This window comes from Lagopus leucura, unplaced genomic scaffold (genome assembly GCF_019238085.1).
Source record: "Lagopus leucura isolate 7727_CA_CO unplaced genomic scaffold, USGS_WTPT01 Super-Scaffold_1, whole genome shotgun sequence".
Lineage (NCBI taxonomy): Eukaryota > Metazoa > Chordata > Aves > Galliformes > Phasianidae > Lagopus > Lagopus leucura.
The window spans coordinates 13,691,935-13,719,191 of NW_024962250.1; the positions used below are offsets into that span (position 1 = coordinate 13,691,935).

A 27,257-nucleotide genomic window follows, 5' to 3' on the forward strand; every position below is an offset into this window, starting at 1 on the left:
TGGGCTGTCCCTGGCTGCAGGGCTATCATGTGTCTTCAGCCATTATTCCTTTGGTATCTGTCTGATTACACCAGTCAGCATGCAAACAAAAAATGTGCATTTTTCTTGTGCCTGTGTTGCATTTATTATGCTGTTTTAATGAGCAGTAAATATTCCTGTTTCAAGAGTAAATTCTACTTAAGACTTAAAATAAGGTGCCCGCACTTTTTCTATTAACAAACTTGAAAATTAATTAAGCATAAGTGGGAGGCAGACAGTGAGGTAAGGCAGATCACTAACTTATGATCAAATCACGTCTATTACCAGTGAGAATTCAGCCCATCCCTTTCTGGCAAAAAGTTTACTTTTGAGAGTGAAGCAAACTGAACAAATAAATCAATCAATAAATCACCTTCCCTTGCACTTCGAACATTTCAACTCAATGTGACTTAATTTGCAGTATAAACTGTGCTGTCATATTTTACAAAGCTACTTTTTGACAGAGAGTTAGGCTTCCTAATGTAAAGTCAAGTTTTCTTCTTGTGAAAAATACACCATCAGCAAAACTAAAGAATCTGTGAAGTGATCTGTGAGTGTGGAAGGGATTGCTTGATAAAGGACAGACTAACACTGCTGAAAAAAGAAAGAGAGAATGCAGTGGTGTGAACAGTGCAAAAATTCTCCAAAACATTCACCTCGTCCTCCCTTGTGCTGGGGCTGGCAAGGTGAGGAATGCCCTCCTCCTGCTCTAAACAGCAAGTGGGACATGGAGCTGGAAGTTTAACGCTGAGCTGCATCATGGTGTGCAAGTCAATGGAATGACATTGGCTTAAGAGCAAAATCTGCTGCTATTCACACCAAAAGAATATTGAAATGAATGAGAAGAGGTGATTAATTTTGCCAATATTTTTAATAGGAAACATTTTATTTGGTTTTAAAGAAACTTAAAGAATTTCAAGTGGGCTTATGCAATCAGAATCTCCACAAATAATACAAAGTTTGTGAACAAATGCTTTGCATTGAAGCGTGGCTTCTGAACACAACATGTTATGTAGAAAATTACATCTTGCACTCCATGGAGCTGCAGCAGTTTATCACAGAAACTTCCTGACTTTACAACTACCTGAGGTGTAATGCAGACACATTAGACTAACTTCATTTCAACAGCATGATTTTATCCTTATTAGCACTTTAGAAGATAAAGGAGCTATAAATTATTCCGATAGTTACCCTCTTTCTTCTTTTTGGACCACCGTTAATCTTCTCGAAGAGTAAGTTCTTGCTCTGGAAGAGAAAAAAAATGTAGCCATCAAATTCATTTCATTCTTCTAAGATACTGCTCTTGCTATTAAATACTGGCATGTGAACTTTTCAGAAGCAAGTTTAGATGGGTGCGTAGTTTTACGGGAAAGATAAACATATCCAAAATGTTAGCAGGAAAACTGAAATAAACACTTGCAGTCCTTCAGGAGCAGTCAAGCTCATCAACAATTGCAAAGCTGCAGTTTGCTACTGTGCTGCACTGTATCTTTGTTTGTCCTTAGCAAATAAGGATCACAAGTACGTGCTCAAATAATGACATAGATTGGAAGTTCCACATCATGTATTATGCAGTATAAATACATATATATTTTTAAAAAAAGAAAAAAAAAGAATAAAAAAGATAAGTAAGAGGAGGGGGATAGGGAGAGGGAATGCTGTCTCTGGTACATTTTCCTGTACACTTGAGGTGACAAGCACAGAAGCAAAAATACTTCCCTTTTACAAGGGGTTTTCTAATTCATTTTTAAAATTGCTTTCAGTGTCATTCCTACTGTTTTGTTGTCTTTGCTTATTCTTTTCCAGATATCAACACTTTCCAGAACAAAGTTCTGCTGAAATGAGTTCTGCGCCAACTCTTCCTTTGTTTAAGTAGTGCCCTCAATAAAGTTTAAAAAAACCATTTGGTCCATAACATTTTTAATGGCAAACCTTTTAAAAACTGCCAAAAACATCTTGGCAGAAAGGAAAGTTATGATGATGAGAAAAAAAAACACGCACAAAACCCCTCTGACCATGGTTTATAAGAGCGCATCCACATATTGTTATATTTCATACAAGTAGTGAATTCTAATAAAGTCCGGAATAACACACACATGCTCAACACATTTTGCTTCAATTGTGTATCATGCAGAAAAACAAAACAATACCCTAACCTGAAAATGGAAGGAGAGAAGAGTTACATGTATAAAAGCTGAACACTGTATAAACAAGACCATTAATTCTGTTATAAACAACTGACCTAATGTTGATTATATAAATAGAAAGTGTAATTCTAGCACGAGACAAATTCACCAAACACTTCTACCCTCTGCACAAGCTTGATACGAGAAAAAACAAACATTTTCAAGTGTTACAATGAAATCTGCCAAAATTGTCTGTTTTGTACTTCTTGTGTTCATTAAGCCCAAAATTCGGGAGGCCTATCTCTTGCCCAACCTAAGTTATTTTATCCGAACTGTGCCAAAAAGGAACAGAGATTAAGTTGGCCAAGGGAGACATTCTTGGCTAGTCATGTGTCCAAACTTACTTAGGGAAAACATAAATTTAACATTTAAAAAAACAGCAACAACAACAAAAAACAAAAAACCAACAAAAAAACCCAACACAGACGTGTAAATTATTTTCTGTAGAAACCCAAGCACCATTGAATCCCCTCTTCATAAACTATTTGAATTTATACTTTTAATGAGAGGAAAAATATTGCTGCTGAAATAAATAAACTACCTAATTTAATGTTCCTGTCACTCCAGAAAATTCCTTACAATTGAAGTGTTCCTGCTCAAGATGATGGTATTGGCCTTGCCTGCCTGGGAATGTGCTAAGATAGTTTCTCCTACTTTTCAGCATTACGTGTAGTGCAAAGAGAATGGGCTTATGGAGCACAGTCAACAAGTGTGAATGGATGGCATGTCACAATTCTAGAAACACATCCCACTGCATAACAGCTTCAATTTGACTGTGAAGGGCTCCCCATTTACATCTTTCACCTGGGGCCCAGAGGGAGTGAAGGCACAGATCTCCTGGAGCTGGAGACAAAGCTCGGCTGGAAACAAGCTGCATGGCCAGCAAGGAAATGTGGCTTCAGGAGTGTGGAGGAGATCTCTTGTCCTGTTTTAGGGCTTCAGAGCTGCAGGAACAGCCATGGCACAAGGAACCAATGCTTTGTTCTCACTCCTGGAGCTTCCTGTTCATCTACCAGGTACTTGGAAGTGGGAATTTAAGGAAGAGAACTCAGGAGTTAAAATGCTTGCAATCAGTGCCAGAAGGATCAACTCTTTGATCCTTCTAAGGTCAGGGAAACTTGCTTAGGTCAGTAACAATCAGCAACTCTGAAATCTGGGCTTGCACAGTTATTAAGCAAAAAGTGAAAAGGGAAGTTGCATTTACAAGGATGCATGATTTCAGGAGCAGTTTTTTGTTCCCATATCAGCCAGTGTGCAGCCCATCAGGAATATCAAGCATGACAACTTATATCGCCAATCATACTCCATTGAATTCAACAATGGGTATCTACTGTCTGAAATTGAAGGGGGAGGCACTGGCTCACTGCAGTCCCCTAAATAATCACCACTGCCAGCCAGATATTTTAAAATGTCAGTTAGCAAAGCAAGATGCACTTAACATTGCTCATTACAACTGAAGCTGGAATAAAATGAAATCTGCGAGCGACTACTTTCAGGATTTCAGTAAAATTAGGAAGCCAGAGATGGCAGCTTCTTTTAACAAGGAGTTCAATTTGTTGCCTGTTTTTATCCCTGCTTCCTATTTGCCTCTCTTTGTGTTGGCCCAGTTCCCTCCTCTGCAGCTGATAAGCACAACTGGCGTTGTTTCTATCCTGAGACTGAAATTTCATCCACTGCTTCAGTAGAAAGAAGTGTTGTTGAAAAATACCGTTGCTTTTAATTTCCTATTTGTACTGATACTGGTGTCAGAAAATACAGCTGAACTTCCTTCCTCTTTTTAACCCCTACATGTGGTACTGGTTGGCACTTGGGGGTTCAATCATTCTAAACCTCATTTGTACATAAGTTATTTACAATAAGTGTATTTACAATACAAGTATCTTCATGAAAACCTTTCTGGGTGCCAAGAACACATCTTCAGACCATTCAATGAGTCAAGCTGCAAAATACAAAAAAGGCAGACCCTAATGGACAATACCTGCCTCCTGCACAAAAATGTCTGAACTGATGGGAAAAAAAGTTCTTTAGCCTGAAATCTCAGAAATCGTTGTTGCACAGTGGAGTCGAGACCCATCTTACTGTTTCCACTATGTCTGCACATGAAGGATAAAGAAGGGTCTTCTCTATGTGAGGGGAAAGGAGGGAAGAGTGTAAGCTGTGTGTCTTCCCCTATCAACAGAGCCTGTTCCCAGACTCCCAGAGGTGAACACATTGGTACAAAGAAAGTTCCACCAGACAGAAGGATTCTTCCTGTATCTTTCCTCTCCCTACTCAGTGTACATTTATCATGATTTATGTATTCATAACTTCATATGTGTTAGCAAATTTTTACACATGATGGTTGGCATCTGAATGGAATCACACTTGGCTACACAAAACAACTTCTAAACTTATTTACCATTGTGGAATACATTACACTGAGTATTGCACTGGTCCGCCAGCTTTGCAAACACCAGAGTTGGTGACCAAATGAAACCTTTATAATAGCTGATTTTTATAGTGCTTTTCTGCAATTATTATTCCAGAGAGGGAAGAATAACCAAAACAGCCATAAAATCACTATCACTGTATTTCCTAATCTTTCTAACATGCAGTGATATCCAAGGAGGAGGCAGCTGGGGCAATACTCCTGGATTTCATCAGAACATTTACTCATGTACATTACCAGCTGTTTCATCTCTAATCAAAAAGATCTGGGCTTGGCTCCACTACAGCTAGATATGATTACTGCTTGGGACCTAACGCTCTTTTTTAAATCCATGTGTGAGTAGTTTTTTCCCTAAATTAATAGTGATGGATGGAGAAATGAAAAAAAAAGGCCAATGTTCTTGTGATCAAACTAGTGATTACCTATCATTTGTTAAGCATATAGGTTGCTGATGACAATGCAGCAGTACGTACACTGATTCTGAAATCATGCTGCAGGCCAAAGATCTGCAGAAGTGTTTTTATAGTCTTCAAAATGGCATTATGAAAGTAAATTACTTTTGAATAGTAAGAAAACTAACAGCATTATCTGGCATAAATAATAAAGTTCACCATCTGGTGTTTTTAAAATGAAAACCTTTGATAGTAATTACTTAGAACGCAATGAGGGTTTCCAAAATTTGGATTTTTGGCATGATTCTCTCCAGAAATTTAGCACTCACATAAGTAATTAAGGCTATAAATCTTACACTGGTTCGATTGTGAATGATGAATCACTGTCTCACAATTACAGCAGAAGAAGAGGCTGCCAAACTTGTATATTTATCGATACATGCTTAGAAAGCACTGGCTTAGGGCAATCTTAAGAAAAGTGCTGTAATAATGCATAATGAGATTTCGTTATTTGCTCTAGAAGCATAAATTATGATCACTGTTATTGTTTTCCTGGCGCCTGAAGATGGATTTGGGATTGGACATTCAACTGATGTAATCTAAGATTAAGCGGCAGAGCTCTCTTTGGAGCCTCTAGCCTGCAGAAATAGTCTAGCTGGAGTTATTAAAGTATTGTATGTGTAGAGCAAGAGTTTTGCCCTCAGTGTAGCACATAATGCATAAAATAGGTTTTCAATGAAATCCAGTAACATAGCTCTGGGAAAGGCCACTGATGCTCCACATAATCCAACAGAAGCGGAAGGGGAAGTCGCAGCTGGGACGGTGTTGGGGTATGAAGCAGACCTGGGCACCCACTGCTATACCAGGGCTGCTCCAGCCCAGTGTATATCAGGCTCTCACAGGGGCCCTGCTATGTTTTGAAACCTCGTGCTAAAAATCTGCACTGAGTTTGGTTACAGCGCAATGCAGTTCGAAATGTGGTTTGCTGCATTTGCCACGCACATACATAGTTGTCATGCTTTGGGACATAATGAGAGAATGATTTCTATTTTCTCCTTCCATGGGCTTTTCATCAATCCTTCTTCCTAGCCTCTATTTCTGTATTTTTAAAGGCCAGTTCATCTTTCTGAGAAGCTCCCTTCAGGGTGACAGATCTACCATCAATGAGCCCATTATGCTCCCTGTGAATCCTGACATCCCATGCAGCAAAGCCCAGGGCCACATGCGGCAGACCCACCAAGAGACAAGTACTCACCCACTTGCCGGTGCTGGGATAGTTGTGCTCTGGATCGAAGAGGTGCTGGTGCAGCTGGTACTCCCTGCTGAACTCCGCGGTGTCTGGGGTGTTCTCTAGGCACCCATCATCCACTGCAAAAGCACATTAGAAAGCACAGTGTTGTGTTTAGTGGTTTTGAAATACTGTGCCACTTTTAGCAGCAAACTTCTTAAACGTGGTTTTGCAGTTAAAAATAAAAATCTAAGCAACTGGACAACTGGAAAGTACTTATTTTTGTTGTTTGTTTCTCTGTTTCTTTTGAACAGAGTTTGTCAGGATGTACGTAAACCTTTTTTAAAGAATACAACTTAATGAAACTCTAAAACTAAACAATCTTATTTTCCAAGTTCTCTCCCCTTTTCGTTTCTCTTTTAAATCAGTGATTGAGATTAATTTTACATAGAACTGCATGTTCTGCTGATTTGGATGGAATCCTATTTTCATTTTTTAATGCCCACAGGAGGTGGTAGAAATTGTTTAGGCAATATTTTAGAATTTCATGGTGAAATGAGTAAGAAAAGGCAGTTTCCTGCACTAAGTAGCTCTTGGTAGAGCTACATTTCTGGCTTGCTACTTTGTTGAAAATGGCTGAGAATTGTTTACATGTCTTAAGTTACCTTTAAAAACATGATGTAGCAGAAGTTGTACGCCCTGGCCATTTCTGCAGATCAGTAGCAAACGTAGTGAGTGCAGAAATCTCCTTTATCACAATGAATGATTTTGCAGACAGTATCACATCAAGAATAATATCCTCTTAAGAACTCTTCTTATGGACTATTTACTATTTAAGCAACTTTTCAGGACCAGACCAGCCCTCTGTGCAGAGCCTGCTTGTGGGGCTCCATTCCCACTGCCAGCATCAAGTGCTTGCAGCCCCAGCAGCTCCCAGCCATGGCCAACCAGATCCCAGCACTTAGAGCATTTTGTGGGGCAGCCAAACTGCTGCATCTGCAGGCACAGACATTCCAGAGGGGACCATCTCTTCTGTCCCCGTGTGATCATCTAGTAAAAAACTTGCAGAGGGACTGTTTTTCCCTTGGATACGGGAAACAGACAAGACTAGACTTAAAAATGAATTAATGTAATCCTCTAAGGTTTATTCTAAATCCAGTGGATTCTCCTTTCTCTCTTTTCTTGTTAGGAAGGAAAAAAAAAAAAAAAAAAAAAAAAAAAAAATCACTAGTAAGAAACAGGGCAAAAGTAACCATGAAGGTTAACTAACCCTGAAACCACTGTAGTTTAATAGTTTCTTAAAAACTGTATCTGTATCAGTCTCAGAAGGGTTAACCAACCCAACAGACAAGAAAGTGACAACAGAAACATGGATTATCTCCTCACGGTGTGGTGTCTGTGCCTTTGTGTCTTCTACCCAAAGAGAAGCTGGACATGTGTCTGCCCTCTGTGACTGCTAATCAAAAAGTCTTCAAGCTCAAGTGCTTGAGGCTTATGTATTCCTGCTGTGGAATGTGCATGTGTAGACAGTGACTGGAAAAATTGTTTTCCATTAAGCAAATCCACAGACCTGATTGAGGAAGGCCTCCGGTAATTTGTATGCATAATACAGTTTTAACAGTCACCACTTGAATTTCCATTTAAGGCTCCGAAAAACATTTTACTCTAATCCTAGCAGATGCTATCTTCACCCACAGCATACCTATGGCAGAGTTTATCTGCACAGACCGCACTTCTCGAGGAATTCCTCCTGTGCTCAGGTCTGACTGTATTGCTCTGAATAGCAATCTTTATTTCACTTAAGAAAGAAAAATTGAAGGGATTTTCAAGTAATTTCTCTGGAAACCATGCTTTTATTATTATTATTATTATTTTTACCTGGTCACTAATACAAGTTGGAAGGGCAAGCAAAAAATGTTCTTCTTTATCTAAGAAGCATGTTACTGTGTGTGAGGAAACCTAAAAACCATCATTTGCAACCTGTCAGACAACAGCTACATTGAACAAATGGAAGATGATATGTTTTTTCAGAAAAGACATAGTCATATTACCAAATGGGCTGTAATAGAAGTAAGTGGGGAAAACTATTCGATTTTTTAGTATTTTTGAATGAAATGTAAAAACACTGTTTGCAAAACTTCCCATGACTTTTTTTTTTTTAAATCAATTCTAAGCTAGTTAGAACAGTTTTAATAAAACTACAGCCAACTGTTCTGCATTATCCAAGGAACTTAAATGAAGACTAAACAGAAAAGATTTTGAAAAGATCTCTTAGCTCACAAATAAAAAATGAGAGACAAAAAAAGAAGTGCTCATTCCCATTCCCAATTCCAGCCAATGGGCGTTTTACTACTACTTTCAGTACTGGAAATCATTCCTTGGCTCAAATAACAGGAAAAAGATCAGTTTCCTTAGGGTATGTCTATATCATGCACACAGAGTGCTGTTTCCAGGTCCTTGAGCACTATCCACTGTGGATGCATCCAGCCTCGAGGTGTGGCAAGGACCCACGGGTGTCCCAGGTGCTGCACCATGATCACCTTCCCCAGCTACTCTGCACTGCTCGCTGACTGGTAATGAGTTGGGGTACGGCCACACAGTGCTCCAATTCTTGGCGCAGATGCACCCTCAGTGAGCTATAAAGCCATGTGGATGGGAGCCAAGGTATCTTAAATATTGACTCATGGTCTGGTTGGAGATCAGGGCAGACATTTTCATTCCTCTTGGCACAATGAAAGCCTCTAAAATAAGGGTAAACCTCATCTGTACAGAACGATAACTTTTTCAGGATCCAGCCTAAAAATGAACTCTCTCAGGAACAAGATGTTGTTATAAATCTTGCCATCTTTTCTCCAAGGTCAGGTTGCTTTCTTTTCCCACATCTTTTCTAGCAGTCATATATCAGTACAGGAAGTGCACATATTTAAAAAAATCTCATCTTGAACACCTGATTGCTCTACAGGTCTGTTCCTGGCATACAGAATGAAAGGAAAAACCCACTGGCGATAAGCATTGTGCTGCTTAGTATATCACAGAAAGCCCAGCAGCACAGCCCGTACAGAAGTGTGAAGGTCATGGCAGAATTACCTGTTTTCCCAATAGGACAGGGGTTTGGAGGGTCAGGATAGCCTTGATCTTCACTGAAATCCTTTGGTATATTATCTCCTGTCAGTTCAGCCACGATGTTTGGGATATTGCCGTAAGGACCCAGGTGCTGGAGACCCTCATGTGCTCCGCCTAGCAAAGATTTGTACACAGTTGTTTTACAAGATGAAAGGCATAAGACCAAGTTAAAAAAAAAAAAAAAATTAAATGGAGACAGATCCTAGTTTAAGTTTCAAGACTCTGTTTTTGAAACATTGGCCATGATTTAAATCAGATGACTTCGGTAATGAGAATTGAATCTAGGAAACAAAGTCAGCCACTTATTATAAACCTCATTTTCTCAATTTTTAAACTATGCAAGTTGTAGGTAAGTAAATGCAAAGAAAAAGGAATATGAGACAATAACAGAAATTAAAATGTTTACTTCACAATCATCCTCACTCACTGATGATGTTATGGTTCAGTGCGGCAAGTAGTAAATGAAGAAGATACAGTAAGACAGCATTGTACCAAGTTAATGACACTGTAAAAAGAAATGGTCCCATGCATACAGCCTAGAAATACCTTAGTAAACTCAGTCATGGGAGGGGATCTAGGATACTGTACCAAATTTTGTTGCATACACTCATAAAGAAATATTTTAACATTGAAGCACCTATTGAGTACAAATTTCCTGGTGAAAAGAGGTAAAGTGCCCAAACTGTTAATAGAATTCCTGTGTACACACACCTACACTGTGGTCATTTTGGTGCCTTTGGCACTTTTTTTTAACAGATGAGTTATGCGTTTATATTTGCCCTATGGGACTCGGGCACCATGACAAGGTCACTGCAGCAACGTGCCATGCTGTGGCAGTGCAGCAGGTCACATTAACCCCGCAGGGCAGGGCAAGGAGAGATGCTGCCTGCTCCTGGGCAAACACAATGCAACCAGTGTCTCACAGCTAGTGGGAACAGAGAAGGCAGAGTGGCTCTCCTCCTCCCCATGCACCTCAGCCTGCACTCCTCCACTGTGGCTTCCACAGAGAGGTCTGGGAAGCAAGCTCAGGCCAATCTTTCTTTATTCTTTTCTACAATTACTCATGTGCTCAAGGTTGTTGTTCTGTGTGCACACATTACTGGTCAAATGTATCTAAGTATCTAAGTGAAGCCCAGCTGCTTGAGGAGTTTTCTAAATGCTATTGTAGAGCATTCTTTTGAATTTTAGACAAATGAAAACTTAGTTTCAAGTATGAGCTTTTGCTCTGCCATAAAACAGATGCCACACACGCTGCAACAGCTAATGTGGCTATTGAGCACTGAGACAGCTGTGTAATGGCAGAGCAACACATTGTACAACTCCAGATACGGAAAAGTAGCAACACACAGCCCCCTGATAGACTCCAGTAACAGTGAATGAGAAGAAAAGGAATTCGTACAATGGGAAAACGTGAATTAAAAAGTAAGCACAGATAAAATAGGGTAAGTAGCATGATCACTGTCTGATCACTATAAAACCTTATTTTCAACTTATATAACTTTCATAGATCCAAAAGGTAGGAACAAAGCTTCTCAAAATGCATCTCCTCCAGAAGAACTCAAGCATTCCTGCTCTGAGTCACAATAAATGCTACCTGCATAAATGGCATCCTGTATGCAGATAAGCGTTGTAAGCTAAAACTCTGCCTTTCAGAAACAGCTAACTTTAGGCAGTCTTAAGAAATTTCACATCCATTTCTACACTGAGAAGTACTAGTTCTGTCAAGTTATTTGGAGATTGCAAATGACCAATTGGAAGTTGGCATTATAGTACTAGTTAGTGTATAAGCATACGTCTTTCAATTTTATTTGCCTATTTTTTCCCCTTTAAATACAAGTTTCTTATTTTGCAATGCGATGTTGAAAGTAAGTTTTACACAAACATAGATGTAGCCCTGTTAAAATTGTTTGCAACTGTGTTATATGAGGTTCTCCCTTATAGCCGACCATAAGACCTGACACTAAAGCCAGAAAATTGTTATGACTTTATCATACATTTACAGTTTATAATCAACACAAAGATGATGCTTGTAAGAACTGTATAGATCCACAGTCATGCTATGGTTATGCATTAAAAATCGTATAACATACATGTAATCTAATGTCACTCAAACATGTAGTGTATAGCATAAAATTTTTCTTTTGTACTGAGCTCCTTCACATGAAGATTGATTGCATATCTGTACTTAAAAGCATCAGATTATGATTCTGCTGTAAACGAGAGAACCACATAATCAATACGTGTTTGAACATCCTATATACAATGTGATTCGCTACAGGACAATCCATCAGATGCAAGCATATCTACCCTTGCATGTGGTGCAGACCTCTTGGCACCAAAGCTCCATCCATAAAGAAAACAGAGGTACTTAGCAGGCTCCAGTGTGCTATATATACATGCAAGTTTAAACTGACTGCCAAGAATCCCTTTGACTGAGTGCAAAACAATCTTTTTATATTAATATAAAGGATTGTTTCCTTTAGGTATAAATGTTCAGGATCATTTAAGGGTTTTTCCTTTCTTTCCGAAAGAACTGGAGACAATAGCACCTGCTTTGGTGCCATAATTTAGCACACTTGAATGATTTAATAGCGTTAGTGAAGTTCATTCCTCATTAACTGTGATAAATAGCACACTAAGTCAAGACTGCAATAATAAAAATGAAATGCTATGAATATACCAAATGGGAGTATAATGTACGGTAATGCACAAGCTGCATTAATTTGGGTATTGTGATGTTACCGATCTGAAGAAACATATCAGAATTAAACACGCAGCAGCTAACAAGTCAAAACATTGTAATACAAACATATACACTGCCATGTAAAAAATAGCATGAGATGGCTCTCTTGAACTGGGACCAAACCTCGAGGTAGAGACTGAAGGAAAAAAACAAGAAGACTAAATATTGAGGAACTTTTTGTAATTCCCTGTCCAAGTGCAGCATGAGAGACACCACTGATGAACTGTTTGAAACCAGACTAGAGAAACCCAGAGGAATCATGCAGAGAACACTCCTGTAATGAGAAAGAGCAGACTGGAGAGACCTATGTTTTTCCCATCTCTGCTTACTTCTCATATGAACTGTTTTTTGTGCATACCGTATTAGCAAAAAAAAAAAAAAAAAAAAAGAAAAAAAAGCAATGCACTCCCTTTTGTGCTTGGGATGTCTCTGAAAGCATGTGGTTATTTTAGCTCCCTACAGGATAATCTGGAAGGTTAGGTCTTTTAGACTGAGGTCTGTATTGTCACAACTCAGCTTTGAATTTCGTTTAAAAGATATGCATACACACAGCCACCATCTGATAATGGCTGTGAACTGTTGCAGAGTGAAGAAGAAAACATGGATCAATGCATTCCTGCATTCATGCAATTCTGGACACCTCTTTGATTATCTCACCAACTGCCAATGTCATCGCCATTGGAGATACTTGGAATGACTGAAAATCTCAAGTTCTTTCATTTTCAGCTCATATCTCTGTAGCAGCAATACTATTCATGTGTATGGGAGGACAACACAACCGCTGCGCTCTTGGAAGGAAAAAAGAAAAAAAAAAAAAAAGAAAAAAGAGGAGAAGGAGAAAGAAATAAAGGGGAAAGGAGTAAGCAGCCTCATGCCAGTATTAAATACTTTCCCTGATGAAACAGATCTGATGGAAAAGCTGAAATTCTGGTTGCTGCTACTAGTGGAAACAAAAAACAACTGATCAAATCTGTTCTCAGAAGCAATCCTTCACACTGAATACAAACAGCCAGCCCTGCTCTCCGAAAGAGCCATTTTAACAAAGCCAGAGAATGGGTTTTCAAAAAATTTGAAACGATTATAGAACATTTCAAGAGAAATAATGGGGCATGCTTCCTTTTCAGTCTGAATAGAACAGTTTCCTGCATCACTGTATAGAAAAACTTACCCCATTTATAAATGCAGAAAAGAGGTGGTTTGGCTAATCAGTGTAGGAAAATAAAATAGAACTGATTTTGAGTGTCAGCTGTGAGTAAACATATGCCAGGTACCAAATTAAGACTTTTTATTAGCAGAATAATGCACACTGCCCTAGATTTCACTTTTTGCTCTTAAACATCCATTTAGGAGCAGATTCCTGAAGTAGCCAAGCCCTCCCCAGATACATGAGGAAACATTCCCCTGAGTGAGAAGTGCTCCTCTTACCACCTTGATCTGCACAAGCTCCAAGAACTGTAAGCTGCAAGGCAGGACTGCCATACCTTCTCCCCTTGTGCAAGGCTCTTGTGGGCTATCAGGAGATGAAGTATACAAAACCCGTCCGACATGTCCAACTTTTTGCCATTTTTCCTCCACAATGGTGAGTACAGAAAATGATAGACAATGAAATGTGTTGCTGGAGAGGAATTCTTCACATGGGGAGACTCCTGGCAGCTATTTGCAGCCATCTTGCATTTCACTAGGTGTGTGAAGCAAACTGACCTGCCCAAGAACTCCAGCAGAGAGCATCCCAGCTTTGTTATTTCTCAGCTGTGAGTTAATCAGTGATGTTTTTAAAAGTGTTAAATAGAGATACATTATCGCCTTTGCTAGTGTGCAAAATGTTTTGCTAATCTAGACTATTAGTTCTTATCACTGGTAAAATCTTCAGAACCTTTTCCAGTGAGCCCTCTCTGATCCAGAGATAGTTAATTTTCCTTCTGTTAGCTCTCCATTCCATCCCGCACTTTTGATATGAACCGCTCTGCTCTGCCTACTTTCCTTGTGTCACTGTGTCATTCAAAAGGGATGTCTCATCCCTAATCAAAGGTAAATGTGCCAGTGTGCTTTCTGATGCTCTTGCATCTTAAAATTGTACACCAGCCTCTAACATCCTTTTCTTAACTGCAAGACTCCTCACCATTTAATCTGGTAAAAAAATCCCAAAAGCGAAAAAAAAGCAAGCAACACATTTTCATTTTCCTTACCCTTTCCAACATCACCAAAATCTTTAAAGCCCCTAGTGCTATTTTCCCCTGCATCTTCAGCTAGCTTCATCCAAGAGAGTCCCACACTTTGTTGCTAAGACTTATTAAGGTCAGAAAATAGAGGCAAAGAAGAAATTGTAAATGATCACATCTTCTCTATTCCAGAGAAGTTGCTAAATTAAAGAACAGATAGAAGAGCTCTCACAGGAGAATCAAGAATGGGAAACCGCAAGCCTAGCCAACTTCCCTACTGATTCAAGAGCAAAACCCAAGAAAACTACAGCTGTACTCGCACAAGTATCCTGAATTTCAGAGTCAGCTTCTCCTCTCCCTCATGGTACAAAAATAACTATAAAGATTGTTTTTTCTTTTCTCTGCAAAGGAACACATTTCTTTCAATGTCTTTTCTAAAGCTTTAAACACACACATCACACAATTACTGATCTTATTTCCAGTGAATGATTCACTTTTATCCCATATTTTAATTACAAACAGTACAAATAATTAATATATGAAATGCTTTTATTGTGAAATAGTTGGGACAAAGCAACGCCCATGCCTCTCTCACAAAGAATTTATGACAGTAGCTTATATGCCATTATTAGTCATTACTCAAATTGCAAAGACAATACAAATATCCAGCTGCTCACTTGTTGACAGAGCACAAAAGAAATCTTACATCTCCTTCAATTGAGCAGTCCTGTAATGGTGATATTAATTTGCCCCACACCCTGAGCAGAAAGCTTTCTCACTTCACCATGTAGATAAGCTCCTATTTATATGAAGTGCAACCTGCAGCAGCAGACAGTCCACACTGGCTTCCAGCTTCTGTGCATCATCAGCAGGGCCATGTCCAGGAAGCAGCACACACCTGCACCTGGCATAGAGTGATCTTGCCAAAAACCTTGTGAGGGGCACACAACTTTAAGAAACAGAGAGGAAGCAGATGGCCTAATTTATCTCATGAGGTACAGGATGCTATGAATGCAGTTGTGCCAAATAAAGACCAGAGGCACTTTATTTACTGGCACTGATGTTGGCTCTGTGAGACGTCCAAAAAATCCCTCACTGCCAACCTACCCAGGCATCGGCACCCACTGGAGTAATCAGAGGTAGGAGCAGGCCAAATGTTGCTCTTCAGCACTGTGACAGGGACTTGGGCCAGCAACCTGCCGCACTTGTGCATCCCTGTGGGAGGAATTGGCTTCTTTCAGACACTTGCCAGTGGCCAGGAATATTCTGCCCCTTGTTCATTCCCTAAGCAGCTATGAGGGCACTGCTGAAAGCATGCACAATGGAAAGCGCAAGGAGAATAGTTTTGGAAACCCCTGGAGCATGCCAGAGATCTTATCTGCTGCACACTGCACCACAACCAAGGAAAGCAAGAATCTCCTCTTTGTCCAGAAGTTTATAATATCTTTTCATAGAACTAAATAAATAAAGGAATATTTTCTTACTGCAAGTTAATTTAAAATCCATATGGAAGCAGGGGAAATGCACATGATGTGAGAACAATTACAAAAAGGTATAAATCCTAATAAATGCACCCAAAGACTTGTTTTATTCATGAGAAAGAACAAACAGGGAAAAATATTAGTATACAAGAACTCATCATAATTTAACTAATCTTCACTGACAGATTTTTAAACACTTCTGGGCATTTTTCATTGATACATAAGATTTTATAATTTTGTGTTAAATTTCTACATATCATCTGCCAACACAAGAAAACAGTGTACTGCAAAGCATCAGATAACCAGGAGCTTTCATTTTTCACCTTCTCAGATTTCTTATCTCTCTTATCAGCAATTTCTTTGTAGAACTCTGTTGCATCACTTGCTCAGATGAAGAAAACACACTCTAAAGCACCACTATCATTTGGCTCCTAACTTTCAAATACAGAATTAGCATTCCATACTGCTTCTCCTGGGGCATGCACCACAGCCCGATATCATATTTCTGGCTATATTTGACATCATAATTCTGGGAGTAAAATATAAAGAAAATAGTAAGCATTTTCAGTAAAGCCTGTACAAATTAGTATATAGAAAAGCTTTACCAATTTCACTTTACATTACAAATCCAAAATGCCCATATTGAATTTCGAAGTAATATTTGCTGGATATTTTCAGTAATATGAAAAGAAAACAGAACAACTACAAATCCCTGAGGGCAGGGACTCGTGGAGAGATGCTGAGGATCAATTTTGTTTGTTCAATGTCAGACCCATAACGCACTGTTTGATGAAGCTCTTGTGCGCTTCAGCAGAAGACGACCCACTGTGAATGTAACTTTATGTTGAGCTGCAGCAGGACTTTCTCTATAGAACAGATACAACAATCCAAATCCCGAGCTATTGTGTGGTCCCTTTGCACCAAACTGACACCGCAAAATAGCCCCAAGGCAGCCTATTGGCTTGTGGGAGGTCTGCTCTAGTGCAGTGGCACTGAGCCAGCCCAGCGCTGGCACTGCTACACGGGCTGCTGGCATGGGGGGTGCAAACAGAGCACGGAGAATGCAGCCATAATGTGGCCGTGTGCATTGATAGGGTGCTCACACGTCACTGCCTGTGCATATTGCGCCTCATCACCCAAGGAAACACAAATGCATTGCGGTACAAGCACAGCACACAGCAGCCAAAAAGCAAGTAGGTGGTGGTCAGCCATTCCTGCGTTAGCTTCGCAAAGTGCCTTCACCAGCAAAAGTTTGGGGATCTCTCAGGTGAGAATATTGCAGTGTCCTCCTGGGAAGTGAGTGGCAGTCTTGTAGGTGCATTGCAGGGTGGATAGCAAGGCAAGCAAGCAATATCCCTTTTAATTTTCTCATTAGGAAAATGTAAACTGAATAGAAGTTATTAACATCTGTGAGTATACTGCATGATTTTTCAGAAAGCATATTTTGTGCAAAGTGCCATTTGAACAGAGTCTGTACTGTCAGTTCTTAGTAAAAATATTAAGGTAATGGTTCTCAGAGTTTCATCACCTCAATCAGGCAAACACTAACTCCTCTTTTTTTTTTTCCTTCTTTTTTTCCGAAACAGAAACAAGCATATATTTCCCTTCAAAAATAACTAAACAAAAGCCTTCCTTTTCTCAGTTGCTATACGCAGTCTCTGCAAGAGTAAAGAACTCTGTGTTCCCAAAGACACATCATATTTTCATATTCCTACAAAAGATCAGGATTTAGGAGACATTATTTCAATGTTTTCATTGAAGTTTACAGTACCGTGACTCTTTCGCTCTTCAAGCTTCTAAGAAATAAAACCAAAACTACAAAGTTGAACCAAAACCAACAACAAAAAAAAAATCAGAGAGGCAACGAAAGACTTTTTACCACACTAAAAGACTTCTCTTACCATTTTGAAGCGCTACGAACTGCCCGAGCTGGACTCCTGGTGCCCCCGTGTGTTTAAGTGAGATGTTAATGCTTTGCTGCTGTCAGACTCCTGACATCAGAGTCGCACATATGTTCACCCTTCCGTTCCTTCTGCCCCCCGACAAAATGGCACCATTCATAAGCACACAAAAAAAGCAAAAGAAAACAACGCAGTCTCTTGCTCCATAATCTCCCTGCCTGGCAGAAAAAAAGCTTCAGTTTTTGAAATGCTGAAGGCATCTATTTTATTCTTCGATGTTAATAGAGATGCAGCCCCGCTATTCTCAATAGGAAATCTGAATGTTGTATAACGTTACTCATGCAGTACTTTAGTTAAAAAAAAGAAAACAAAAAAAACAAAAAAAACCAACAAAAAAACAAAATAGTAACCACAGAAACACAGTTACTCATTAAATACCAGCTTGATTTTCTAGATTTGGGTTTTTTCCACTTCTCTATGCAGCACTGCTCAGCCTCTGCCATGCTATTTCTAATCAGATAAAGTAACAAAGAGAGAGAGAGTGTTACTATAGAAATGACAGCAGTTAGCGTGGGGTTGCTGCCCAGAAATGTGGTGAATGCCTCATGCCTGGAGACATTCAAGGTCAGGCTGGATGGGGCTCTGAGCAATCTGACCTAACTATGGGTGTCCCTGTTCATTGCAGTGAGGTTGAACTAGAGAACCTTTAAGGGTCCCTTCAAACTCAAACAATTCTATAATTCTATGTATTTATAGGCTTCAATATAAGAAAAAACAGTAAATTCTCTTTTTAATTAACAAGTTGTGTATTGCTGTTTTTTTTTTTTTTGTTTATTGGTTGATTTTTTTGGTTGTTTGGTTTGGTTTTGTCCATCAGGAAGTAAACTATCTGGTCATTCTGCAAAGGGAAAGCAAAGATGAATGCATTTTCTGAAACTCATCCATCTCCTAGCTATCCTTGGTGCTCAGCAAGTTTGTGACTGTGTTGACTACTGCCAAGTCAGCCCTAAACTTTTTTAGGGGGAAAAAAAGACCATATATAGTTTCTTAAAACCACCAAAAAACAGTGTTTCAAGTCAGAATATCATGATTAACATTGGAAAAAATGTAGATACCAGAAATGGAAAATGGGCATAATTAGGAAACCTGTTTATGAACTAACAGCAATAGCATTTTTATGGATAAAATTAAGCTCTTATTCAGCTGGAAAAGGTTATGATGATAATCACTCAGAAATTTGAAAACATTTCATTATAATAAGGCAGTTAACATAAACTTGTCTATATTATGGCAGCTTAAATTTGTTTCCAAATTCCAAAGCTACACAACTTATTTTTTCTTGACAGCACCTCGTTTGCAAGAGTACACATGTAATCGGTGAAATGTTGGACTTTTGGAAATCTTTTGGAATCCTGGCTTTCTGAAACTGATGGCATGCACACTTATCAACACAGCTGTGGGTGTACACTAGAGTTGGTGGTGCAATTTCTGACAAAAACATTTTGTTAGGAAAAACATGTTCAGAACAATTTTCTGCAATAACACAATAAATTTATTAAATTGTGAGTGGCAAACTTTGTTTCCTTTTTTTTTTTTTTTTTTTTCCTGAGGTGCAAGATCTGGTCAAAATGAGAAACAGATGCACTCTAGAACAATCTGTGGGCTGATGGTGATGACACCGGCATGCGATGAGCCATCTTTTAACTGTCCACATTGGTCATTGCAATCTGCAGACTGAAAAATGGACGGACGTCAACACTCTGGGCAGCTCAGAACTTCTCTCAGATAATACCACTTTCATACCATTTCCACTACTTTCACAAAAAATCCCACTGAAGACAGCATCTCATGAGAGCAGTTAGTGAATTACCATTTTACTACTGATGATGTTCTTTATGAAAATCCTATGAAATATTCCAGTCCCCGCCTTCCCAACTCAAACTAAAGAGAAAACTTCCACTGACATCTTTTGTTGAATCTACAGAACTTCTGCCCTTCTCTTTCTTCGTTTCTTTATCTCCTAGTTTTCCTCCTATTATCTTGTAGATCTTTAAGAGTACTTGCATACATTACCAGTGAGGATCCCATTACTGCATTAGGGAAAGCCCACCTGCGTGCCCCTAAGAACATGAATGGATGCCATCTAAAACCACATGCAGCTATCTCTTCCTTAGCTCAACCATAAATCATTTACCATTGCTACATGTACTTCTGGAAATATTACTTACAGGGTCTTTCTCTACCAATCAGACAATGCCACTGCCAGCCAACACCAGCTGGCAGACACCAGCACTGCAGACGCGGTCTTCATGGCTTCCACGTCTAAACCCAAGCTGCAGCTTCATGTGCCACTGCTCAGTTCTAGTCTTTGTGTGATGGCCACACGGCACCTGATGCACAAGTGAGCATCAGTCTCATAGCTTTGGTGGATCAGTGGGCAGATGGTGGGTCACAAATGCAGCTTTTCAGACATATACCACCTGTATGACTATTGTGCATTTCTTGCAAAACTGGACTATTTTGGATCTCACCATTACCACGCTGGTAGTTTGTTTCCAAAGTAGAACCTAAAAGTCCAACTCACTCTGCAGTTTTCACTGAAACTATGCAAAAATAAATATACAAAGAGAATAAAATAGAATACTGTTAACTCTAAAGTCTTTCTTAAGTAATAGTTAAAATCACTGGAGAGAACAAAATTCTAGTTTTGTTGGATTGATTGTTCAATAATGCACAGACTATATTAAAAAGAAATTCTCAGTGAATATTTACTGAATTATATGCACCTTTCAAAAAGGCAAGGTAAGAAAATATCATGTATAATGACAGATCATATTAACTTTATAACTGGAATTAACACTTTTGAAACATTCTGAAGTGTTTTTTTCTTCAGCTTCTAATCTGTTGTTTTAGCAGATGGCTCTGTAACTCTCCATACAGGCAGACTAAAACCACAAGAAAAAAAACAACAAAAGGGCAAGTGGGTGCTAACTGAAAAACTTATGGCAGAAGAACTGATGAAGAAAAATGTTTGACGTGAAGGTTAGATTTACATATCTGTTCCAATTTCTCTACTTAAAAAAAATATATATATATATATATATATATATATAAATATATATACACACACACACACACACACACACGTTTGTATCTACATATAGAAAAAACTCAAGAGTCAGAGATTTGCTATTTCTTACACTTCCAAAGTGGAAAGGAACAGGAAAAGGAGAGAAAGAGAGAGATGGAAAGGAAATTTACTAGAATTTTACCAGAAACTGTCCCAACATTGCCAAAACTACCAAACTGTTTCTCTGCACATTAGCCTTAATAAAGGAGGGAATAGCACAGACCAAATATTACTCTTTATCCTGCTCTCTCTCTCTCATTTAAATCTGTAGAAAATCAGAAAGAGATGAAAGTTTATTTAGGTCTGCAGTGATCGTGTAGAAATGCACATTTGGGTTTTATCTTCTCCTCAGCCTTCATTAGGGCAATTCTATCTCTTTGGTGAGGACAGTCATTAGATCTTAATGCAAAGAAAAAAAAAAAAAAAAAATCAATGCAGACTTTCTACGAACTTCAAAGCAACTACATTATGTGAAAGGGGCTTCGTGTTGAGAAAGAGAAGGGCTGAGATTTTCTGCTGTTTGGATGTTTGTATATTAACAACAATATTCTGAGTTACATACCTTCAACATTTTACTATAATCCCAAAGTAAGGGCCAGCTCATTACAATTCAAATAGCAATGCATTTTGCAGTATTACCCTAATACCCTAACATTTGAGCCAGATGTTTCAGATGGTTTGCATAGTTAGAAAAGACTGATTCTAAGGAAATTTTACACGCAGAAAGTGAGACCAGAAAAACTGTCCAAAACAATGAACCTGAGCCTGTTGCATTCAACACAGCAACACAGTCTTCAAGTGCTATTGTTACATAGCAGGGAAATGGGCAGCTGTGCTCTTCCCTCCTCCTTCCCCCCCCCAGAGCATCGGATCGCTTGTGCTTCCCCTGATGCTGTAGAGACCTCTGGGAAATGTCCAATCCCCCTCTGTAAGGTTTCTCCCTTTACCTTTCGTGACATTGCAAATGTTTGGTCTCCTGTGGTCCTCAAATATTTCAAAAAATCCATGAGATCTGGGGCCTACAGCTTACATTTGTGTAATGTGAAACATACACACGATGTAGATATATTCAATATTAAGGAAGAATTCCGCAAATTGTGTTATTATGAGGTATAAGAGATCAGTAATTTCCAAGATAACGTAGTTCTTTCTACAAAGCTTGTACATAGAAAACCACTGCTTCTTCAGCCCTAATCATTGCTTTAGGAAAGGTGAAAGATAGCTGATTCAAAAGCAGACGTTGGACAACAACACGGTGCAGAAGCCTGTGATTTTGAGCTTGGGATATTCTGCATAGATACATCTGCAAAGCCATAATCCTTTTTAAAGCATACCAAAAAATTCACCATAAGCAGAAGAAGCCAGATACCTTCAATGTTCTGCGGGCCCACCAAGTTCATAGCCTGGTGTGCTGGGTACTCCACACGGGGCCGGGCGATGCCCAGCTGCTCCATCACCCCATGGAGCAGCCTCTGTATGTCGGCTTCAGAGACCCTGTCTGGAGTTCTGGTGCTGTGGCTGTATGCCGAGGCCAACCCAAACAGCAGCAGGAACATACTGGTACAAAGCAGGGTGCTTGCCATCCTGATAGCCAACTGCAGCCTGGGAAAAATAAATGGATCTGATTAGAAATGGTAGTGAAAACAAAGTGGAAATAACTCTCCTCTTATTACTATACGTCACAGCTTGTTACCCCCAGCTTCTAGAGTCAGTTGAAGGTCTGTGGGGGACAAAGGGGAACGGCAAAAAGCTTGTTCCCTTCAGAAAAGAAAAAACAGAACTGTGAATTGCCCAAATCTGTCTTTCCACTCTGTGTTTCCCTGCAGTGCTCATTAGGCAGCCACTGCAAACAAAATGGATCCACCGCTTCGTTTAATGAAAATTGGTTTCCCCTCACATATGTGTTTGTTATGCTGTTTTATAAATCTCTGGGCTCAATATGAAGCCTTCTTCAGATGGGAGATGCTTCCCAAGCTGTACGCTTGCTCTGCCTGAAAAACCAAGCAGTGGGAGCAGCAGAACAATCTCCATCATGGCTTTATTTCTGCCATAAGACAAGAGGCTGCCTACTGCACATACATCATCTTCCCACCTGAAACAGAGAGGGTTCATTTGGTTCCCCTGAATGCCTTTCACTAGACGGCTACAATGTACAACTTAATTAAACACAAAAATAAAATTAAACTAATCACTACTTTCTCAGATTGAATTTTATTCAGAGCATTTGGTTCCCAATGCTCAGATTCCCATCACGCTAAGATTACAACGCCTATCCCCAATCTCTTAACCAAACAAAGACCCTCTCGCCCCCCCCCCCCCACCCCCATCCCCCCTCCTTGGCCGCCCGATTTCCCCGCACCAGACGTCAGGATGTTCCACCGCCTCTCGCCAGGAGCCTTGCAATAACTTCGAGGCAAAAATGGCTGAAAAAAACAACGCCGGCAATATTCCCCTCTCGCCTGCGCGGCTCCAAGGCGCTGCACATCTTCATCAGCCTCTGCAGGAGGCAGCCTCGCACAGCCCGAACCGCTGTTTGCCGCCTAGAGAAAATTGCCCTTTTTCTACACGTAACCCGCGCTACAAGGCGGAGGGCAGCACAACCCGCCGCTGTCGGCGAGGAGCCGGAGGAAACCGGGCGACAGCCCCAGCCCTGAGCCGCGCCGTCCCGCACTCACCTCCGTCCCGCTGTCGGCGCGGCTCTGCGGATGCAGCGTCTCCGCGGCCGCGCATCCTCCGTGCGCAGCCCCGGCCCCCCCGCCGGCCACCTGGCGCCGTGTTTGTCTAACGGGTATTCAGGATATCCTCTGCGACAAGCCGAACGTAACGCTCCGGCAACTTTCGGTTTATATTTGGCAGATGGACGCCGTAACAGCGATGTCAGCTCTTGTTTCCGACGCCGCGCTCGGCTTCTCACCCGGATTTTTCTCCCAGAATAGGATGCTCCGCAGCCGAACTGCAGGCCGGCGGCATTACGTAACGGCAGGACACAAAGCGACGGCACAGCAGCTCCCAGCGCGTGCAGGTAAAGAGCTGCAGTGTAATCGAATCAGCAAACAGCAGCTCGAGCTGCCGCTAATAGAAAAGACTCTAAAGGGATCTCTCCGCATCTGGTCTGTAATTCTTAGCACTCAGCAAAACAATCATTTCTAATGACTGTTTTATATAATGACTGCTTCGTGTAACTTAACTGCTGCTAATGTGAATTTCATGCCTTTCAATTTTAGAATGGAGATATCTACAGAAACCCCCAGCCTTGATGCTTCAGAGAGCACAATAGACCCAGGAATTGCTCTCAGCAGGTGACTGATGCTCGTTTCCTACCTTCTGGTCCCTTTCTACATATCAGTAACTTGCCCAGTGCAGGTCTCTACTGCTTAATCCTGAACCTGCTATTTCTACTCCCAGAAATGCTGACAAAATAACTTGGAATTTGGATTGTAGCATCTTACTGTACAGATAAAAGTTCTGAAAGCTTAAAGTTTCTGAAGCACAAGAAGCAGATCAGTTGCAACTGATAGACTTCTGCAAAGATCTGTTGTGCCTGCACATTACACAAGAACAACTTTCAACACTTATGGAAGAAAATAATGAATAAAAGCAGCAATATATACTCACAAACTACACGTTCCTCCAACTCTTTGCATGACAGCTTAAAACAGAATCTAGAATAATTGCTACTGTACACTGAATAATTGCTACAGACCCCTGCTCTGACACCCACCCCAAATAAGGGAAAGAAGGGGGACCGAGAAAAGCAGCAGAACCAGACCTGCCATTGATAGATCACTGTAAAAGCTTACTCTTGCTGAACTATTTTATACCATGCCTTTTGCTAGTAATGAAAATCACCAACACGCATCTTTGAGAGCCAGAATAGAACTATTTCTGATTTCAGCACTTTCAGACTTACTCACTAATGCTTGCGCAGTCTCTGTGTATATGACAACATACGCTAAACTTCTAAGTCACTATAGAATAATGGGCTCAGAGAAGGAACAAAACCCATGGTTTTATTAAAACCAGAAGTATCCAGTGCTTTCAGCTCTTATATTTTGCCAAACAATTTGCACATACAGAAAGCTAACAAGTTTCAAGTGTTCACTCTTAAATAATCTTACAACTGATGACAAACAGTTTTCATTTTAAAAGATGTAAACAATTGCTTGTGCAAATCAACTTTTGACAGACTATGGCTTCATACAGTCATCCTCCCTTGCAACATCAGCATCTAAAATTTTCTTCTGCTCCATCTAGTTCACACTATTCTATTGCTCTAGAAATAAGTTAAGACTGTCTCTTCGTTGTAAAACATTTTACTGCCCACAACTGAAGATTCTTGGTTCATATTGCAGAAGGCGTCGCCTGAAGAAATTAAGACTTTTCACTGCCTGAGTTTCCACTCCAATAGAAATAAAGAAAATTTCTCAGAAGGAGAATTGGTAATAAGCCCAACTTAAACATCAAAATAGTGCTACAGTATGCCTGAAACTAGGAAGTAAAGGAAATCAACAAGATGCAGCACCAAGATGTGTCTTTTACATGTCTGTTACGTCTGTTTGTAACTGGTGTTCAGGCTAAATGCCGCAAGATTTGTTCTGGGACACAGTGTGCTTTCAGAAGCTGAGGTAAACAAGCAACAAATGCAAACATTCATAAAAACACTAAAAAAAAAAAAATCAAATCAATTTGAACAAACTGACTAGCAGTTATAAAAGAAGCATAAGTAAAAAAACCTCAACTTAAGCCTCAAAGTGTTACGTACAAGGTACAGACTTGTACAAATCACAAAAACAAAGTAGATTTTCCCAAAGGTTAACCAAGTTACAATAACCCTGTTTCACAATCATAATTAATCCTACAAGTCTACTGGTTTTGCAGTTGGTAGCAGTTTCACTTTAGATATTGGATTCTTTGGAGAGCCTCTGTAACGAGCTTTTTCTTTTCCTGGAGCACTTCTTATGATTGTAGATTTTTCTGGAGCAAAATCTGGAATATTTACATCTGTATTAACTTTTAAGCAAGATTTGACCGTTTCCTGATTGGTTAGATCTTCTAGAACAGACTTTGATGGATGAACAGTCACTTTCTGTCTGTAGATTCCAGCAGTTCTTACAGAACCATCAGGTTTGTCTAACAGATGCAGATGTCTGCAGCGTGGTTTGGATGGTAAGTCAAGATGATTATGAGATGTAGAAACTTGGTCAAGTGTACTTTCGCTCTTGAGTGACAAAGCACTGGAATTCTTATTGGGTTTTTCTGTGCAGGAAGAGAGTGCAGAATCACAGCTCAAAGATTTTACAAGCGGTGAACCAACATCACTAACTATACTGAGCTGAGAGCTTATAGGTCTTTTGTTAGCCTCCAATAAGGAGTTAATTCTTCTTACAGACTGCCGGACAGGAGTACGTTGGAATTTAAGAGGTGGTTTAGTTTTGCTTGCAGAACTTGGGTCATTTAATGAAAGCCTGTTAAACCACTGTATGTGGTCAGAAACCTTTCCGTGGTCAGGAACAGTTGATGCCTTAGTTAAAGTTTTAGCAGAATTATCAGCTTGCAAGTATTGGTTGCCCACTTCATTTCCTGGTACAGGCAACTGCAATGCAGGAAGCTGTCCTGTTCCTGGAAGTTTAGCAGTACCTTCTTCTGAACTACAGCATTTTACCGTACCGTTTTCAGCTGTTTGTGAATATGGTAGCTCTAGTTCCTCTTTTCTTCCAAAGGAATCTAATTTTAAGTCATCTTTTGATGAACTGTTCTGAACAGCCAAATTGTCTTCTTCCTGTGACACAGGTACTGGCCAGAGATCTATTACATTTCTTATATCTGGTTTCTGGACCTGAAGTTCAATCTCAAGAGAAGTTCGGAAGCTTTTTTTCTCCAAAGTTTTCATTTCATCTTTTTTTGGTTGCTGTTTATCAATATCACAGGATTGACACTGCTGGTGGAACAGCTCTCTGGACTCAACCTTTGCTGGACTCTGAGAAACTCCAGCTACCAGTTCTTTCTCTGGACTGAGCCCTGTGAGACCCAGAGTTTCCTTTAATGTTTCATCTGTTACACCTGAGAAAGACGACTTTCTATCAGCTCTCAGATGGTGAAGATTACTTCCAGACCCAGAGAATGCCTGTTTAACTTTCAGTAACGTTTCTGCAGTTAAATTATTTGCTTCTTCACAAAGCTTTAACCTGCTGTCTTGTTGATCTTCAGCTGCAAGTCTGCATTCATCTGGAAGAACTGGTAGCTTTTCAAATACAAAAGCACATTCTGAAGAACTGTTTTCTGGCAGAATTCCCTCATTGCTGCTGATCTCCTGAGAATCTGTAACAGTAGGACTATTCCATGACATTCTGTAAACAACTTTGTTGTGGCATTTTGGACTTAACAAGTTTTCTTCTGACTTGCTCACATTCTTTGAACCTTAAAATAAAGATTACAGGTGTTTAGTGACAATGTCTTGCAATTTGAAAT

General features: G+C 39.9%; 1 protein-coding gene across 4 annotated transcripts in view; it reads right to left on the bottom strand.

The window, feature by feature from the left end:
* LOC122176462 (neuroendocrine protein 7B2) overlaps positions 1–27,257 on the bottom strand; it is a 39,179-nt gene that overhangs the window by 2,696 nt on the left and 9,226 nt on the right. For 3 of the 4 annotated variants that reach the window (XM_042864994.1, XM_042864985.1, XM_042865002.1), the window contains one exon: positions 24,779–27,206. In XM_042864994.1, the coding sequence (XP_042720928.1) occupies positions 25,645–27,206 (1,562 nt within the window). In that variant the 3' untranslated portion in view covers positions 24,779–25,644. Of the gene's footprint in view, positions 1–1,209; positions 1,264–6,279; positions 6,393–9,339; positions 9,490–22,158; positions 22,392–23,464; positions 27,207–27,257 lie in introns of those variants that run through there. The other variant, XM_042865009.1, reaches the window with a different exon arrangement.